Source organism: Quercus robur, chromosome 5 (genome assembly GCF_932294415.1).
Source record: "Quercus robur chromosome 5, dhQueRobu3.1, whole genome shotgun sequence".
In the NCBI taxonomy this organism is placed as follows: domain Eukaryota; kingdom Viridiplantae; phylum Streptophyta; class Magnoliopsida; order Fagales; family Fagaceae; genus Quercus; species Quercus robur.
The window spans coordinates 70,017,851-70,037,684 of NC_065538.1; the positions used below are offsets into that span (position 1 = coordinate 70,017,851).

At 35.7% G+C, this 19,834-nt stretch overlaps 1 protein-coding gene across 2 annotated transcripts; it reads right to left on the bottom strand.

Annotated features, from left to right (window-relative positions):
• Positions 1-459: 459 nt before the first annotated feature.
• Positions 460-18,839, bottom strand: LOC126726881 (sister chromatid cohesion protein PDS5 homolog A). 2 transcript variants are annotated; one of them, XM_050432288.1, is made up of 33 exons: positions 18,470-18,839; positions 14,457-14,660; positions 14,151-14,332; positions 13,146-13,272; positions 12,784-13,002; positions 12,475-12,691; positions 12,210-12,355; positions 11,969-12,114; positions 11,203-11,352; positions 11,015-11,063; positions 10,740-10,931; positions 9,641-9,823; positions 9,388-9,554; positions 9,168-9,294; positions 8,860-9,009; positions 8,677-8,736; positions 8,320-8,456; positions 8,061-8,178; positions 7,791-7,916; positions 7,460-7,656; positions 6,504-6,666; positions 5,995-6,141; positions 5,218-5,298; positions 4,457-5,122; positions 4,239-4,349; positions 3,544-3,623; positions 3,198-3,249; positions 2,961-3,047; positions 2,811-2,854; positions 2,559-2,621; positions 2,319-2,470; positions 1,083-1,504; positions 460-993 (listed from the first exon to the last, which is right to left on the bottom strand). In XM_050432288.1, exons 1-33 carry the CDS (start codon positions 18,560-18,562, stop codon positions 943-945), a joined length of 5,109 nt encoding a protein of 1,702 aa, XP_050288245.1. In that variant the 5' UTR covers positions 18,563-18,839; the 3' UTR covers positions 460-942. The 2 variants fall into 2 exon arrangements, with proteins under 2 accessions (XP_050288245.1, XP_050288244.1); XM_050432287.1 differs by having other exon boundaries at positions 4,457-5,125.
• Between the last annotated feature and the right edge of the window lie 995 nt (positions 18,840-19,834).

The following is a 19,834-nucleotide window of genomic DNA, read 5'->3' on the forward strand; positions in this document are numbered from 1 at the left end:
GGCCCTTGAAACGTAAGTTCGATAAGGAAAGAAACTAACAACAAATAGAAAAGATTTATACTTTTTAAATTTTAATTGCAGTGGAAGCCCGTTCAGCTAAAAGATTGTAGCGAAGCCTAACATTTAATGAATATTGATGCAGTCCAAGGGAAAAGAGATTTGATTCTCAGACACGGTCAACCCAAGTTGCCTTTGACCCTCTCTGCTTGACCTTGACGGGAAATTTGGGCTGCGAGAAGGCTCTTGTTTAGGGTCTAACCAATATTTATTGAAATGACCACGTGTAATAATAAGTCTGGACACAATTTATCATAATCTTTTTTCACAATTACTAAGGTTGTATGTTTTGATTGATGCTAATAAAAAGTGATAAGTGAGTGTCAAAGTAATGTTGCTCCAATTACAACCTGCCACATCAACAATTGTTGTTAAAGAAAATAGAGAAGTGAGGAATACAAATTACAGAAAAAACTGTAGACAGAGTAGCAGTCAGATTATAACTTGTAAAGGTTTTGTTAGGAATCAAACATGAATATACTAACATACATCTATCCCCACGTATAAACTGTACATGTGGCCCATCAATTTATCAATCTGAGAGATCAAAAAAGATGCGCACCACACCTCATGATAAAATTATGTGCCAAACCTACTACCACCTAGCCACTAACACGGTCATCTGTTGGATCATCACCCCCACTTTCTAACACTGCACTGGTTACCTAAACGTGGGAACTTCTACTGTTATTTTACATTCTACACATGGCTGCCCACCCGGCAAACTACTCTGTACGCTTATTAGTCTTGTTTACACGATTGAATGGCATTCATCTTCTTTCACTCTTGGCGCCTATAACTAGACAGAAAGCACTGACATTGAACCTGCCACAGCACCACAGCTTAGTGAAGTATTGTACGTCACTGCTACTACAGCTACTTACCCTACCGTCTTGAGCCACTTTTCCTTTTCCCCGCTCGCCGCTTCCACTTCATCTGCATTTAATAAGAGTCGAACTTTTATAATGCAAGCTAACATAACTTAATACAAATCTATACTAAATGCAAAGGGTGGAGATTAGTACAAGAGGCTCATCATCAGAAATTTCAGCATCAGGGGCATCAGAAGGATCTAATGACCCTCTTCTAGGCTTCTTCTGTTTTGTGGGACTGCTTTCATTGGTTTCTTGATTCTCTTCTGAATCGGATTTGTCTTCTTCATTAGATACCTCTTTCAAGGTGCTGCTTGATTCATCTGCTTCTTTATCTTCTGAATGAGATTTCTCTTCAGGACCATTTTGACTATCTTCTGGGACAGTCTCAATATCTTCAGCACTTATCCCTTCAGAATCGGGATTTTCTTCTCCATCAGGTTCATCCGCAAGATCTGGGCTCTTCTCCGTGTCTTCCAACTGTTTTGTTTTTGAAACTGGCTTCACTTCCTTCTCAGGTTCCTCACTATCTGTTAGGTTCTCGTCCATTTCAGCTTGTTCCCCTTCTGAATCATCTGGAAAGAAAAACAAATGAATTAAATACTTAGAAACATATATATTATCATCTACATGATGACTGCGCAAGTTTATACATCAGTAATGAAAACAAAGAACTAGAAATGAAAGAATTCAGTGATGTGACCACTCTCTCTCTCACTTATATTTAAAGGCAAAACACCTCACAACTACATATATAAGGAAAGCATTGGCCCCCATAGACTAGTGTGATATATATCATCAGATAAGATGAGTTGAATTTGAAGGTAAACTTGGCATGCCATGTTTTAGAGTTCAATTACCATTCTGCAACACAAGCGCAAAACTATACCAGACAATCTCCACAGCCAGCACCTGTGATGTTTGTCTACCAAAACACAAGTAAAAAGCGACCATCTTTCATTCAAAGAACATATGCCTGTGGCCAATTATGTAAATAAATATTGAACTTGTACATATTTTTGTTTCATGAGATGACAACATTTTACACAATCCTGTAATGGTCAGCATTCCTCATCTAAATGAATGATTAAATGGCTTTTAAAATATTAGAATTGATACATGTATGATACTGGGATAACATTCATTCAAATGCCACCAGCAGCACCACCAACAAAAACCACCTTTTAACTCCCTAGCACATTGCATTGCGTAAATAAAGCAAACATAATTGGACATTCTTTTACAAGCAGTGAATACACAACTCACAACATGGGATTGACCCATGATATCACCCACCACTCCTGTATGCGGAGAGGATGCCAATTGGTCCAAAGTCCAACGACTATTGGCATATATTAATAAACTATAGAAATAGATGAGACACTTCACCTGAGTTCATTTCATCTGCTTTGGATGATGTAGTGGGTTCAGGATTTGGCATGTCAAAATTCCCTTTGTCTTCAGCTTCACCCAAGTCACTTTTTAATACACCCTTCCGTCCATGCTTCGGATTTCTTTTTGGAGTTCTTTTTCCTTTAACACTAGAAAATAATGATTACTTAATTAATTCCTACCTAAGAAGAAAACTCAAACTAAAAAATTGCACCTGAAATGCTTATTTTAACTCACTTCTTAACTGATTCCTTATTCCGATGAGAACCGCCTGAATTTTTATTTTTCTTCCCAGGTGACCTGTAAAACAATGAAAGAGATGAATAAAAGAAGATGGCATACCAGTGCAGAACCATGTAATGAAGATGATAGAGATACACACAGATATTGCTGTAAAGCCAAACAGTACAAATTCTCATTTCAAAAAATATGAGTTGACCATTGGAGTATGAGGATACCTACATACGGTATCAGAAAGGCAGTACTTACGCTTCTTTCGACGGGGTGCCCTTTGATGAATTTAACTTCTGTTTCTGGTGAAAGAAAAGGGTCAGAAATAAGTCACAACTCATTGCTCCGCTAAAAACAAATAATGGAATTTCTTCAGCTAGAGGAAGAATGCCAATGAAAATCTTAAACCTTTGAAGGCTTGCGACCATTGTCAACAAGCTCCCAGCGCTCCTTTTCTAAACGGAGAACTTCCACATCCCCATCTTCGTATAATACCTTCCATATGAAATTTATGAAACTTATGTGATAGATATCATGTAAAATAATCAAGACTAAAAGGTATTATTTGGTAGAAATTAAGTGTGAAAAGACTGTCAACTAATCTCAAGAATGTAACTGAGAGGGAGAGAACAAGGTGCAGCTTACCACATGCTTTCCTTTTAGAGGATCATAAGACTTAACCGTGCCTTGATAAAATCTGGGAATTTTGGCAACAAGACATCAGGGAGAATATTTGAGCTAAAATTAAAAGGACAAAAGTTTGTCCCTTGAGAAGAATAAGGCACAGAATGGAAAATAAAAATACAGTTTTCAGCAAGCAAGTAGGGCCTTTACAAACAATGGCACAGGGTGGATATGTTAAAAGGTTTTCTGAAATCTCAATCTCATAGCAAGTATGATTGATCATGTGTGTTTGTGACAAAAAATGTATGGCCTCAAGCTTTCTTTTGCTTTCCTTGCTCTGCCTAATATAGATGGAAAGAGGACTCACTTCTTATCCATAGGCCACCAAACTTTTATTCTGCAACCACTCAGATCTTCGATATCTAGTCCACCAGCCTTTGATGTGCACTGTGGAGGAAAAAAACATCAGGTCATTTAATGACATGTTCTAAGGGAAGTAATTGATTCTGTATACAGAGTACACCATGAAACCTCAATACAAGAAAAAAAAACAAAGGGGTCAATGAGCTCTAACTCAAATGGCACCTCCTCCTGTGAGAATAAGATGGAGGATTATATGTGTGCGTGTTGTTGTTTGGGAAGAGGGAGGGGGGGGGAGGGCGCACAGACACGAGCACAAAAGACTGTTCATTATAGTTTGGTATATCATGGCACCTTTTAAAAATGCTAAAAATAGGAGATATAAGTTAGCTGCCAAGACATATTAAGAGAATCTATAATCAGAGATCATTTAATTACTGTCCTAGCTCTGATGTGTCCTTTGTATCATTCTGCTACACGATCACTATTATGACTGGAAAATACTTTAAATTTTGCAATCACACCAATAGAAACATTTAACTTATAAACCTCATTATATTTGCATACTAAAAGGTTCTAGGAAGGCATCACTCCTTTTTGGAGTTGCTGGAAGTACAAATAAAAGCAGACTCATATATAGCAAGATGTGCATTAAAAGAACAACACTATAATATTGATCAGAAAGAATGTGGAAATATTGACCTTCGCCAATCCTGCAATGCTTCTCCTCTTCCGCTTCCTGCTAGACCCCATTGGAGACTTGACATTACTATTTATATTAATTTTATCAGTCTCTGTCAGCACATTAGGCTTCTGCAAAGAGAGGTAAGAAAAGAAGTAAATATCTTCAATTTTAGACCACCAGGAGAATATTAGGTCTAAGTAACTCTTAAAGCATATTGACAAGTAGCAGAGCTCACCTCCACATCATGGTCATTGGCTTCTCCCACTTCATTTTCCTCATCATTATGGCCCCGGTCAGACAACTTGCCCTTTTGTTTTGATGAGGAGCTCTTGTTCTTTTGAATGGAAGATACCAACAAGTCTGTCTCAGCACCTTCAGCCTTTTTCTTCTGCGTAGATATTTTGTCTTTTACATCAAAGCCACTGTCTTGATCCATTTCAATGGATTGAAGTGAGGAAAGTCTGCTTCTATCTAATTCATCCCTAGAAACTCTTGAACGGGCCTTTGAAGTACTTGTTGGTGATCTGAAAGCACTGTGAGCTGGTGATGATCTCCGGCGTTTTGGTACTTGAACAGATGCTGTATCACTAGCGATTCTTTTTTTACCTTTTTCATGCTTAGGATCAACTTTTGCTTTCTTACTTGGAAAATGTTCATGACCATTGCTTGATTCAAACTTAGTGGAAACCCCCAAGTTATCAATATTAATTTCCCTCACCATTTTCAAGATATCAACATCATTTTCAGCCTTTTTTGCTTCAGCTGGTGAAGACTTGTTCTTTTTCACCTGTTTAGCCTTGGCCCCCTTAGATTTTAAGTGTTTTAACATTTTCCCTATGGGCATTTCATTTCCATCTACTTCACCATGTTTCTCTTCACCCTGAGCTCCTTCAGAAAAAACCTGCTATTATAAAAGTGGCACTATTTTAGTAAAGATGCATAAAATATCACCTAACATTACCATGTAGCTGAAAGCTATTGATCAAGAGAACTTACCTTTTCATCAGTTTCTAACTTAAGTGATTCAAAGTGAGTCAAGATGTTCTCATCGGCCAACCATGTTTGCCCCACATTGGCCTGTTGAATAGAAGAAAGGGAATTAATGGACAAGATATAAAAAGAAAATATATATATATATATATATATATATAAGCACGAATTAATGTAGCAGACTCCAAGAAGGGTCAAAATTGGGGTGATAAACATCAGTCCAAGTCATAACATATCTGTAGGTACTAATTCTTTTTCCTCAAATTATCCTCATCATTTTGCTTATAGTAATGAAAACTAAAACAATCAAAACTTTCCTGCAAAATGAACACCAAGTCCATAAACTAAGCAAAGCTACATCTACACCCGACTTCAACTATGACATGCCATTATCCACCCACCCACAAATACACACACAAAGATCTGCCATCACTGCCTAATTGAAGTGATGAGACTTCGCACACAATGGAGCATCACACAAAAACTCACTGAACAGAATCATCAACTAATATAGATTACAGATTCAAGTAGTGAAGTAGTTGTAAGTCAAAATTGCCACATAAACCACCTTCTTAAATAATTATGATTACAAAATTACATATCAATAAATAAATTTAAATTAAAAATAAGTAATTAGGTAAGGTGTTGCATGAGCATCCCAACAATATTATATACAGTTTACTAAACAATATAGTGAAGAATCAGCAAGTTTTTCTTCTTCAGTTGTTCAACCCAATACATGATACGATAAACCAATGCAAATGAATTCTTTGCAGAACTTACCACGGAGTCATCCCCTTCTTGCTTTTCAAACGATTTATACACCATAGAGGGCAAAGGGATTGATGCAGTAAACCCCTGTAAGTCATCCTCCTTTGCAGCTAAACGCTTGGTGATTGAAAACCCAAGGTCACAAATAGCATGCGAATTCTGACAATTTCAAATGATGATACAGATAAGATAGGAGTTATGCATCTATTTATCCAAAAAAATAAAAGATAGGAGTTAATGCATCTCTTTTCATTGTTCTAAAATCTCTTGCTTTGGTTTTGATGAATTATACTCTAAGAGCCTATTTGGCATCTACTTCAGCTTTTAGCTTTTAGTTTTTATGTACAGCTTTTTAAAACCTCAAGTTTTTCCCCACATTTTCTCACATTTTCAAATTTTTTTCAAAGTACAAGTATACTTTAGCACATTTTCAACAAAAAATTTTCAGTAAAAAGCTAGATAAGTTGTTCCCAAATGGACACTAACAATAACTGAAACAGCCAAGAATATGAGATAAGAACCTTTGATTTTGCTGCATCAACCACATCCTCAGAGCACTTGATACTATGAAAGATAGAGTTAACAACAGAAATAACTTCTTTCTCCTTTTCCTTGTTCGTACTAGCTTCTGACTTGGCATCTTCATCTCTATGCACCAGCATAGAAATAATTAAGTGCAATTGCCTGAAAAACATATAGTGTAAAGGTCAGCAAGAATGAGCATTCACAATACATACCAGATACAACACGATTATTTCAAGCTACAGTTAACATCCTTAAATTCAGAATAGTTCACCCTTATTTGCATTGAAACAATCAGTCATGTTTCAAAGCTATGCTGCACACATATATCCATTGATGAAAAAGGAAGAATCACTGACACAAAAGTAGAGACGCATAAGAAAAAACCGTAGATAGAGTTTGCTCAAGGAAATTACTAAACAGAGTAGATAAAGTCTTCCGAAAATGCACATATTCAGTATACAAAAAATCTCCACATAATTTTGTAGCATATAAATTAACAGAGGTTTTTTTTTGATAGGTAGTATAAATTAACAGACTTTTTTCAAAATCAGTTTTGGCCAAGGACACTCAAGCCAGTGACTTCCTCTTTTATGAGACTTGGTCCCTAATCAATTGCACTACCCCTTGGGGTCTCATAAATTAGCAAACATGTTACGATGCCTTGGGTTTAGTTTTCTTCTTTCTGCTGCTCTAAAAAATTATAGCACCCATTACATACAAAACTTCCTCATATGAAACAGTATTCAGAAATTCATCTAAGAAAATATAAAATGTGAAATAGCCAATGAACTCTAGCTCAAACTGGCACCTCCTCCCCCCCCATAAAAATAGGCAGTGGATGAGGCTGTAGGTTCAAAACCCACCGCGGGGGGTGGGGGTAAAGAAGGTAGTCCCAGTGCACAAGGATCCAGATTTTGTGAGTGTGTAACTTATTAAATATGTGCGTATATACCTGTATATTAGTTCAAATGCTTTGACATCCTTACATTCATCAATATTGGGACATGAATGATGAGCAAGAGCATGAACCAGGAATGGGAGAATGTATTCAGGATAATTTGTCAAGGAATTTCCATCAGATTGCACAGAGTGTTGTCGAGCCTTTGCTTGATGATACATTTGAATAATGTCAGCAAGGTTCTGTTTATCCTGCAAAGCAAACAAAACACAAGATTCACCCAACCATATCTCATAATCATAAATATAACCATTATGGCATACATAATCTGGACTTGACTAGAACATGGAAACTAACATGAATCAATCAAGTTTAGCGTAGTTACCTCTTCAATCTCTAGCGGCTTGGATCCAATTAAGAATGCACAAGCATATTTTGCATCCAAATGTCGATCCTTTATATACTGATGGACTTTGCTCAGGAATAGTTTTTTAGCTTGAGGGAAACTAATCTACAAGATCAGTAGCAAGCAAAAGAAAGGCAATACTTTCAGATCTATGTGAAAACTTAACATCTTAAGTTTTCTGTTATTGAAAAAACAAAATAACAACAAAAGCATATATAGTAAAACAAGCATTAAAGGAAAGGAGTCCACCTCTGAGGTCCTCAAGGTTAAGTAGAAGATATCAACAGGAATCTTCTCATCCCAATGCTTTGACAGACGAAGAATCCCCTTTGCAGAAGCAAGCCTCAAATGGGCCTTATCAACTGAGCTGTATGATGCCAAAAACTTGTATGTATAATTTCAAGTTTTATCGAACAAGCTAAACATTTAAAGTAAATGATAACACAAAAATCAACTGAGTATTTGATTATAGTGATGTTTGAAAATGATCCCATGTGGCAGATATTACCTTGATTCTACGTCTTTTGATATCTCTCCCAAAGAAAGTATGTTTCTGAGGATATCCAGAAGACCATTGATGCCAGGACGAACATGAGCATCTTTAACAGGCAAATAGCTTTTAACCAAAGTCTTGATGCCAAAAATCTGCCACACCCCAAAAAAAAAAAAAAAGGGTAAACCAATCATTAAGTTACTGCATTACTGAAAATATCAGAAGATAACAATCCTGGACATACTGTCAAGGCAATACTATCAAAGTATTTTTTTTATAGATAATACCATCAAAGAATTTTTATCAATGCTGCTTTTATTATCACAAAACAAATAAAAGAATAGAAATACAATTCCCCCCAAAATAACCAACCTTTAACAAACAAAGTTCACTTCTGTCATCCCAAGATGTTTTTGAATCATCTTCTGCTTTCTGAAACAGTAAACCATTAATATACATCAAATGTCAGTGAAGCGCACATAAATGAAAGCTAAAAATGATTAAAGTCAAAATAGGAAATAATTGCACAAGTCCGGTGGATCTTGGAAGCCATACATTACTGCACTTCAGAATCTTGTTTATTATGAAATCTTCAATTTCACTCTCTCTGGTTTCAAAAACTGGCATTGCAGTCTGTGCTATACACCCTAGAGATTGTAGTACAGCAGGCAAATGTGTCTTCTCCTCCAACATATCCACAAGCCTCTGCAAATTGAGGAAGAACTCAGCTTTCGCAAACATTATATACAGACATTGAATTTGCTAGGGGCTAAGGAGATCTACCAGTTATGTATGAGAAAGTATCAATTGCCTAATAAAAAACTAATTGCACCAGTGTTTCCACAGCCAAATAAGAAACAAACCTTATATAAAACAGAAAGTGACTTAAGTCCATCATCCTTTGTTATGGCAGCCAAGGCATGTACAGCGTACTTGGCCTGTCTTCGACTCCCTTCTAAACATAGCCTCTCCAATATAAGGTCTATGGAACTGCAAGTAATCAATAGTGAGATAACAAACATAATACTAACATTAATATATGAGGGACTTGGCATCACAAGTCAAAAAATTCAAGAGTTGCACCTCAATGAATCAGCCAGGGAATCTGCCAGTTGTTCTCGGATGGTACCACCAGCCCTTGCTAGAACATGCAAGACACCTTCTTTTATTATTTCATCATCATCTTTAAGAAAATTCAATAATTCCCCTTCAGAACCACTGAGCAGCAATGGACAGAAGCGTGCAAGGATCTGAAATTGTGAAGAAAAGAACTAAAATTAAGTTACTCTTATGGAATCTCTGTACAGGAATAAATGTAGGAATGACATGCTTCTACCACTAGTATATTCATGCATGATTGAGTATATTGTGTATTCCCAGCGGATTTTTGTGTGGCAGCCTCCAAAATTATTTCTTTCACATGCTCCTTGTTGAAAAGTAAATAAGAACACTTCACGGAGAGATTGCTCAGAAAGTCATAGAGTCGATGTCTCTCACCAAGTATCCTAAGCAAATCATCCTACAAGGAAGGAAAATATCATATGAAAACCAGCACATAAAAAATTAGAACATGCAGTATCCCACTGCTATTAATAAAGAAATATAAAGGTGCATTATGTTCACAAGATTGAAATTATTCCTTGCATAGAATTTGAATTTGAAGATCCTGAAAAAAGTATTTAAAGTTCAAACTTTAAATGATCATCAGAATTCCAATTCTTCTTAAAATTGAACACAAATCTGATTCTGGAACTATACAACCGACAAGTTTACGATGGATGTGCAGGTGTTGAGGATGTGATTCTGATAGAGGCAACAAAATGGCACCTTGAGTGGCAGAATGGTAGCACCATATTGCTGAAGCTCGAGCTAATATTAGTGGTAGTGTTCACAGCTTTCTGAGGTAATTGTGGGGTCTGTGCCTACAAAAGTGATGGCAATGGTGCTGATGAATGTAAATATGAAGCCTTTGGGCCTTTGTTGGTGATAAGGGTTTCCAAGTATGCATAACATTGGTATTAAGAAAGTTGTTAAAGACAGCACAGGTTTTTACAATTACTATTGTGTCTGTAGGGGAAGTAATATGCAGGTGGTGGTGATGAATGGTCAATAAGATTATGACAAGCTAATGTAGGTGATCATGGTAGAAAGAGCAGCATAACTTATTAAGTGTTAAAAAACATTATTAAAAAACTACTCTCAAAGTTTATATTCACAGAATTTGCAATCAACACCTAAATTCACATTTGTGAATCCCAACGCATTATGGATTTTCCGCTCTCATATTTTAGGTGATATATCAAGTTCAATCAAAACCCAAACTTTGGAGTTGAAACAAAGAAACCCCAAATCACTGACTTACCTATTTCCTTCCAACATGTGACCTGAACAAAACCAATTCTAAAATTAGATGGCATTAATCAGTAAATTCCTACCCGAAAAGTGTAAGCTTGATGGAAGTTGGTGTTTGGATCAACAAGATTTGTCAAAATCTTCCAGATATTAGCATCTTTCAATTGATCAAGAATCAGAAAATTCTCTTCAGCCTTTGTAGGGTCAGCAAACGAGCGAGACATAATTCGGAAGCAGAAAATCACTTTTTTTTGGATCTCAGGAGCATCACCATCCTGTGTTTGAATGGAAATCAATCTCTTTGATTTTGATAATTCTCATAATAGTTCAATATGTGTAACTTTCAACATCTGCAAACCTGATTCATTTGCCTAAGAGATAGGTATCTCTGCATCTCTTGTTGTAACCTGCAGCCCCAGAAGAAATCCCCCAAAATCAATCCACAAATCGTCACATATCAAAAACTGAAAGATTGGGAGATTCATAAAAATCCAAAAGTCAAATGGAAATGCCTGGTGCTAAAACACCAAACGGTTATAAGCATACCTTTGCTTCTGCTCCAGTATCCTCTCAAGGGCCTTCACCTCAACTTTATCAAATCCTGAGAAAACTCTTACCCAATGCTTAACTATATCTTTAACCGAGGACTCAATTGGGAACAAGGACCCACACAGAATAGATTCAATTGTATCTGATCTGCATAGTTAAAGTAATTAAGAACATGAACACTCAGCAAAAAGAACCAAAATTTACAAAATCAAAGTGCAGTATTATTACTGGAGTTGGGCCAAACTAAATGCAACCAAATAACAGACTCCAATGAATATCAGCTGCATCTGTTTTAGTACAAATTCCTATATTCATCTGGAGAAGTTTAGTTTATTGTCAGTATGTAACAAATATCATACTAGACTTTTCTCTGGAATTAGCTATAATTGTTAGAGACCCATGAAATGATATTATTGTTTTAAGTTTTCCTGCTTCCATTAGACTTTTAAAACTGCAGGGTTTTTTTTTTTTTTTTTTAAATAGAAGCAAATTATGCAAGCCATTGCCAACTCAAGTTTTTTTTTTTTCATTGTTGAACAGCTCAACTCACATACAACTAGTTAAGTTTCTTAACAGGTCAGCTATACAACCCATCATCTTTGAATAATAAAAAAAGGTATGAGGCTGCCATGCAGTGCTTCATTCAAATCATCTGTAAAAATGGCAAACCTAATGCCTTTCGCTTTGCTTGAAGTCAAATACCATGAAAAGGCATAAGCCAAAATATAATTAAATCTTGTGCAGCATGGATTAAAATTTTTACCGGAAATCTTTATCATAAAAACATCTTAAAATCTTCCCAGGAATCCAGTAAAAATCATCGGACATAATTGAGCCATCAGAGCACTTCAAGCAATACACCCTGTATATCTCAGCCAATCTCTCCATGGTATATTTTTTAACAAGGAGCTGGAAATTCAGAGCAGAACAGATATTAGAACAGAATCACCGGCTGGTTAATGAAACAAATAAGCACAAACAGAGAGAAAGGGAATCATATGTACAGATTTGTCCCGAACGCGCTCAGCTACAAGCTTTACTGTTTCAAGAGGGATAGCATTTAGAGCCCGACATGCCACATCGCAGATTACAGCAACAACTTGTTTTCGTACATTTTCGTCAAAGTCCAACAGCCGGTCACAAAGTGCATCTATAAAATGTAGACCAATATCAATATCAGTAGATGTTACATCAATGGTATTTGTCTGATACATTACATTAGTAAATGTTACAGAAATTTATATTTGTATATCAATTTCATTTGCTTACCAATTATTTGAGCAGCTTCAGCTCTTAACGGATTAGAGAGCAGACAGCTCTTGACATGTTCAAGAACACACATTCGAACCTCAACAACTCTGTCAGTCAACCTCTTCAAAAACTCTGAAAAGATAGGCTGAAAGGCTTCAGGGATAGCAGTGCCTGGCAGAGAAAATAGGTCTCCAACTAACCCCACTGCTTTCAACCGAGTATCTAGCTGATCAGTCTGCAGATGAAGAAACCGAGAAGCCTTTTATCATCATTAAATACCATTCAAAAGGGGAAGCAAAAAAAAGAAGTCGCTGAATCAGTAATTACCAGTAGCTCTCCTGTCAGGTATGGGGCTACTCCTAATAGGATCTGAGGAGCACAGCGATATATATCAAAAATAACTTCATGGTGGTCAATTTGGCTATTCAGCGACCTATTATCTCCTGAAATTGATGATACAAGGAACTGTTTTATGCCAGCTTCAAGTTTTCCCGCACAGTGCTCTACGACATTCATCGCAAGCCTCCTTGCAGCCATAGTAATATCCTGGAATTCAAGTTTTATAAAGTCAGTTCCCTTGTAAAGTAGTATAAGATAAACTTAATGTTATTGCAGCTAAATACATGTTACTTTTACAAAAAAAACGTTTTAATCAATTGCAGATGCCAGCATTAAGAAGATATACTTACACTTCTATTACGACCCAGTATAGACAATATAACAAACAAAAGATCCTCCCTGACATCCTCACTCTCCTCTAAAAGTACAACCATAATTGTTTGCATTGATGACAGAACACTTTCTGAATGATCATCACTGCAGACATGACAAAATTTACAATAGCAGTTATTAATTCTGCAAACCAAAAAATAATCCTTCCTTCAGTCAACAAATTGAAAGGAAATAATAAGTAGGGAAAAGCTAACAAACAGTGCACAAATACCCACTAAAACTCTATGCAGAACATGTTAGCCAGCTATTGCATAAAAACTTTAACTCATAAGAGAGCTCATAATAAAATTTCAGTTTCAAGTTTTAGCAAATTACTGACAAATAACCTCTTTTTTTTGGCTACAGATAAGCAGGACCGATGCCTTAAATAGAACCCAGTCACACCCACGTGGGGCGAGCTGGAGATGCCATCCCAACTAAAGGTCGGGTGGTTACTGACAAATGACTAATTCATAGCAGTGATAATTCAGTGTTTTAGCCTATCAATGAGCTCCCAGTCAAAACTCTATCATTTAATTCATAAGAACAATTTATTGACTATATTAGTACATGAACATACAACATGCCAAGTCTAGTAGAGAGAATGAAATATAGCTCTTTTCTGGGCCTTGTCATGACTTAACAGAGTTTCACATCTCCCATTCCAACTGTAACAGAGTTATAAAGTTTCTAGGTTACTTTTCATTATTTGGGACCAAAAATGAAGATCAAAATTGCAAACTACACAACCATATTGATAATGCCCAACATTTGCACTGATCTGCAGATTTTATTTCAGGAATAAAGCTTAAAATAGATAATAAAGATGAAGTGACAGAATAAAAGCTTACAGCCTCAAAATAATAGGAACAGAAATTACTATATTTGTAAAACTAACTTTCAGAAATAAGGATTGTAATACTATCAATATAAGCACATTCATCAAAACTAATTTGAAATTTAAAAAATTGACGAAATCAAACCTGGCAACAGCAAAAAATGTACTGAACATTTCATTCACCAGATCATCACATTCAAGATCCAACATCACAACACATGACCTATATTTTGCAAGAGTCTCCAAAATGACCACTCTCCTACCAAATGATGGACCACTAGTATCACTTAACCCACTAAAAGTGCTCACAATCAAACGAAAGATATCCTGCAAACAGATCCAACAACGACCAGGTTTGAGTACAAGTACACAGAAAAATAAAATAAAAAAGTTTATTTGGAAATGCACAACCAACTTTGTTAAAACAATATCCCTGATAAAAGATATGCACCTTTAGAACATCATCACTGTATGGAGCTTCGGGTGCAGTAATGCGGGTTATCTCACAAATACATGTTGCTACTAGAAGCTTGACATCCCTATCTTGATGCCTCAGCAATTCAGGCTTGACGATTGCATTAAGAAAAGGCTGCATTGACTCCATGATTGAAGCCGATGGTGATTGATCCAACTCAGAGAGACATGTTGCAGCTTGCTGCAGGTTGATAGGAAAAATTGCTTAATATTACTAACAAGAAATTTAACTTTTAAACATAATTTTACAGGCTTCAGCATCTAACAGCATCAATTGAAAATTGGATAATGATTATGTTTTTTAAGGTTTTCTTAAATAAAATACATACTTGGAAAGTGTTTCAGTACTAAAGGTTCAACACTAAAAAATTAAAATTATAAAAAAAAAAAAATCTATTGACAACATTGATAATAATATAGTGCAGGTAATAATGATAAAAACGATGGCGATTGCTTCTAAGAGGCACAAATAGGAACAAAAGAATTAAATAAGAAAGGGTAAGCATGTGGAAAAGAGGCAATCTTGATATATGTGGTTTACGTGCAACTAGTAGGTCTTAGTTCAACATGTCAGATCAACAGAAGTTCAGACAGCTTTCAGACACTAATTTAGTTAATTGTAAGATTCAGTTGTTCAAGTTAAAAAATAAGAACTTTAATTCTGCGTATGAGTATGAAACATCTTGTAATCATCCGATAACTATCCATGGTTAAAGACAGGATGTGATTCTGCATATTTCGCATTTGTTAATCTGAATTTTTTACATCATCACTTTTGCTCTTAGCTATCACATCTTTTCTGTCAATATAATGATCTCAATTAGGAAATTCAAACCAGTAGTATTTTCCTTTTTATTATGAAACTCTATTATATCTTTCAACCATCATTCTGGTATTCGAAAACAACGAATTCCTCAATCAGAAAAGATATGGTTAAGATCACAGATTATTTAGCTTTTAAATCCAACAAAAAAATCTAGAAAACACACACGCACGCACAAAACAAACAAACTGAAAAATTGATATTGCAATCGAGACTAAGAACCAATGAGATCAGTAGGACATCCAAGACCCAATGGAACACCCAAATTTAAACCAAAAAAAGACCAACAAAACTACAGTCTCAGGTACCAACACACCAAGTCTTCTATAGAAAACCCAATTTTTTGTGTAAAACTGAAATAGCTCATTCAACAGATTTTCATTTGAAGATCCTTCTAGGTGCACTCCAATACTTCTAAATCAAAGCTGACAGCTCTAAGTAATATCAGTTCACAAACAAGTGCATTGTACAGCATGACTACAATACAGCCCCACATAACAAGAGTAGATTGTGCCAAGCAAGAACTGTGAAAACAGCTCAAACTAGCATACTCAAACAAGTTCTAGTATCAAATACCTCTTAACCATTTAACTTGCAGCTCAGTACAGTTCAGAACACAAACTGACTTCCATTATCTGTCCACATAAACCCCAGCCAACTCAAGCAATCCAATAAAGTAAAAATCAAAGCAGAACTATCACAAAATGTCACTAATCTATTCCCAAATTAATTGATATTAGAGAAACAGTAACCCACTGGCCCTGCTCCTACTTCAACCAGAAATACCGAAAATCCAATAAAAAAATTACAACCTTCTAACCCCGAACAAAAGCCGGAGTTTTTTTATGCCTTACCCCGAAGAAAACAAAAAACTTCCATTCAGCCTACCCCAGTACAACTATTACCCTTCTGGGCTACTTTGAGTTGAGCACCTCAGCCCTTGGAAACCAAAACAACGTATCACATAACACTCACAGTTCTCTATTTTTCTTTTGTTTTTTTTCTTGACACTCTACCCAATTAAACTAAAAACGCAAAATTTTACACCACAGAATTCAAAAAAAGGAAACAATTCATCTACAAGATTGAAAACTAAGTGTGAATGAAGCCCTAATTTAACCAAATTATCCTCAAAATTTGACCAAAGCAATGAATTTCTCGACATTTCCAATTCTAAAATTCCCATACCACTCTGTTTAAGCTAAACATCTATAAACAAATTCAAAATCTCAAATTCGTTGCCAAATTAGCCCTAACCATAACTAATTCCCACACTTCAGCTTAAGCTAATTCGGGTTTTTTTTTTTCCTTAAAGAGAAAAAATAAAAAGTCCACACGAGAGTCAAATTTGTAACTTTCTTTTGTCTTCATCTTTCCTTAAGCTTTCTCAGCAACCAAACAAAGCCAAACTTTCACAAAACAAAAACATTTCCCAACACTATCAACTCTAAAACTCACAAACCACTCCGCTTAACCTAAACATATAAAAACAAATTCAAAATCTCAAATTGTCACCAAAACTAACCCTAACCATAACTTATTCCCTCACTTGAGCTGGCTAATTCAGTTTTCTGTTTCACATGAGAATCAAATTTGAAAATTTCTTTCCTTAAGCTTTCTCGGCGACCAACCAGTCACCAAAGCAACAAATTTCTAGACACTACCAGCTCTAAAACTCACAAACCACTCCATTTAACCTAACATATAAAAAAAATTCAAAGCCTCAAATTCATCACCAAATTAGCCTAACCATAATTAGTTCCCTCACCTGAGCTAGCTAATTCAGCTTTTTTTTCACATGAGAGTAAAATTTGTAACTTTCTTTCCTTGAGCTTTCTCGGCAACTAAACAGTCACCAAAGCAACGAATTCCTCGACACTACCAGCTCTAAAACTCACAAACCACTTCATTTAACCTAAACATACAAAAACAAATTCAAAACCTCAAATTGTGGCCAAATTAGCCCAAACCATAACTAATTCCCTCACTTAAGCAGGATAATTCAGTTTTTAGTTTCACATGAGTCAAATTTGAAACTTTCTTTCCTTAAGCTTTCTCAGCAACCAAACAGTAACCAAAGCAATGAATTTCCCAACCCTACCACCTCTAAAACTCACAAACCACTCTTTTTAACCCAAACATACAAAAACAAATTCAAAATCTCAAATTTTCGCCAAATGAGCCCTAACCATAACTAATTCCCTCACTTGAGCTAGCTAATTCCACAAGAGAGTCAAATTTGAAACTTTCTTTCCTTAAGCTTTCTTGGCAACCAAACAGTCACCAAAGCAAAATTCCCCGACCCTACCACCTCTAAAACTCACAAACCACTCTTTTTAACCTAAACATACAAAAACAAATTCAAAATCTCAAATTTTTGCCAAATTAGCCCTAACCATAACTAATTACCTCACTTGAGCTAGCTAATTCCACAAGAGAGTCAAATTTGAAACTTTCTTTCCGTAAGCTTTCTCTGCAACCAAACAGCCACCAAAGCAACAAATTCCCCGACCCTACCACCTCTAAAACTCACTAACCACTCTTTTTTACCTAGACATACAAAAACAAATCCAAAATCTCAAATTTTCGCCGAATTAGCCCTAACCAAAACTAACTCCCTCACTCGAGCTAGCTAATTCCACAAAAGAGTCAAATTTAAAACTTTCTTTCCTAAAGCTTTCTCGGCAACCAAACAGTCACCAAAGCAACAAATTCCCCGACACTACCAACTCTAAACCTCACAAACCACTCCGTTTAACCTAAACACACAAAAACAAATTCAAAACCTCAAATTGTCGCCAAATTAGTCCTAACTAAAACTAACTCCCTCACTCGAGCTAGCTAATTCCACAAAAGAGTCAAATTTGAAACTTTCTTTCCTTAAGCTTTCTCGGCCACCAAACAGTCACCAAAGCTACAAATTCCCCGACACTAGCAGCTCTAAACCTCACAAAACACTCCGTCTAACCTAAACACACAAAAACAAATTCAAAACCTCAAATTGTCGCCAAATTAGCCCTAACCAAAACTAATCCCCTCACTCAAGCTGGCTAATTCCACAAGCTTTTTCTCGGGAACCAAACAGAGAGCGCAAACCGAAAACTGAAAAAACAGAAGCAGTTTGAAAGAAAAAAAAAAAGGCAAAAGAGGAATGTAGGTAAAAGGACCTTCAAGAGCTTGACGAGAGAGTCTTTGGTAGAAGGAGGAGTCTCGAGCTTGGATCCGACCTCCTTCAGCTGAAGCTGAAGCTTCTGAGCCATTCCTTCCTTCTTTCAAAACGGCGTCGTGTTTTTTTTTCTCAAAGCTCTTCTTCGTCTTCGAGCTCTTCTCTCATCAGCCTCTCTCTCAACAACAATATTGAAAATCCAAAGGGTTTTCGGGTTTTTCTCTCTCTTTTTCTCTCTCTCTCTCTCTCTCTCTCTCTATCTAAAGCTTATTTTTTTAATGGGTTTTGTCCGAACAAGTGAGCGAAATAAACTCTTGAAATGAAACCGAAGAAGTGTGTGTGTGTGTTTTTTTTCTTTGCCCGAATTGCTGACTTCACAAGGCTGTGCCTACTATGTAAGAAATGTCTATCTCTCAATAGATGCTATGGCCTTTATATATTATTATTCTGTTTTCCCTTTTAGGGTGTGTTTGTTGATTCTTATAAACAAATAAGGACACCGTTAATTAAATTTTAATTTTTTTAATGATGCATCCAAGAATTGTTATTGTTGTACTTATGAGACTTTTAATGAGCTAATAAACCCAAGTTTAAGTTCCATTATAGATAATAAATACAAGAAATTTGCATAACTAATTAGGTTGATAATGTCCACTTTATGATAATTATGTAGAGTAATATTACAGTTACAAATTATTTTACAACATTTTTACAAATTATTGATGTGGTCAGCTTATTATTGGTTTTTATCTAGACCCGCCATTAGCATAACTTTTTCATTTACCAATAACCCTTCACCACATCAACAGTTTGTAAAAAAATTTGTAAAAAAATTTGTATCTCTAACATTACTCAATTATGTATGCCTAAAACATTTGAATAAATCATTAATGACTTCTAGGTCAAATGATTTTTTTTTGGTATTTTTAATGGTAACGTTTAGGTTTGTACCCTCTTTTCCTACTTAAAATGTATTAATAAAACACTTAGAGAAAATATATGTTTCATTACATTGCTCTAATTGGCTCTTTGTCTTCGAGCTTGGTAACCACTTCTCTTATTAGCATCAACAATATTGAAAAACCAAAGGGGTTCTCTCTCTCTCTCTCTCTCTCTCAAGCTTATTTTTGATCTGTTGGGGCGGTTTTGTTTAAATAAGTAAGCGAAATAAACTCTTAAATGTAATCGAAGTTTTTTTCTTCCAAATTGCTGACTTTACAAATTGTGCCTATTGTGTAATTGATATCTATCTCCTGATAGATGCTATGGGCTTTTTATATGATTTGTTTTTTTATGGTGATGCTTGTGTAGGTTGGATAACTTTTAGGGAAAAGTTAACTAATGTATTAAAACCATTGGTTTAAAA

Bases quoted from the DNA above. Each gene is read 5' to 3' on its own strand.
- LOC126726881 (XM_050432287.1), bottom strand. From the start codon at position 18,562: ATGGCTCAGAAGCTTCAGCTTCAGCTGAAGGAGGTCGGATCCAAGCTC. The intron at 12,115-12,209 runs GTACATATGATT...CTGAATTTCCAG, and splicing joins AGCGCGTTCGGGACAAATCT to CTCCTTGTTAAAAAATATAC. The intron at 5,126-5,217 runs GTAAGTTCTCTT...CTTTTATAATAG, and splicing joins AGTTAGAAACTGATGAAAAG to CAGGTTTTTTCTGAAGGAGC.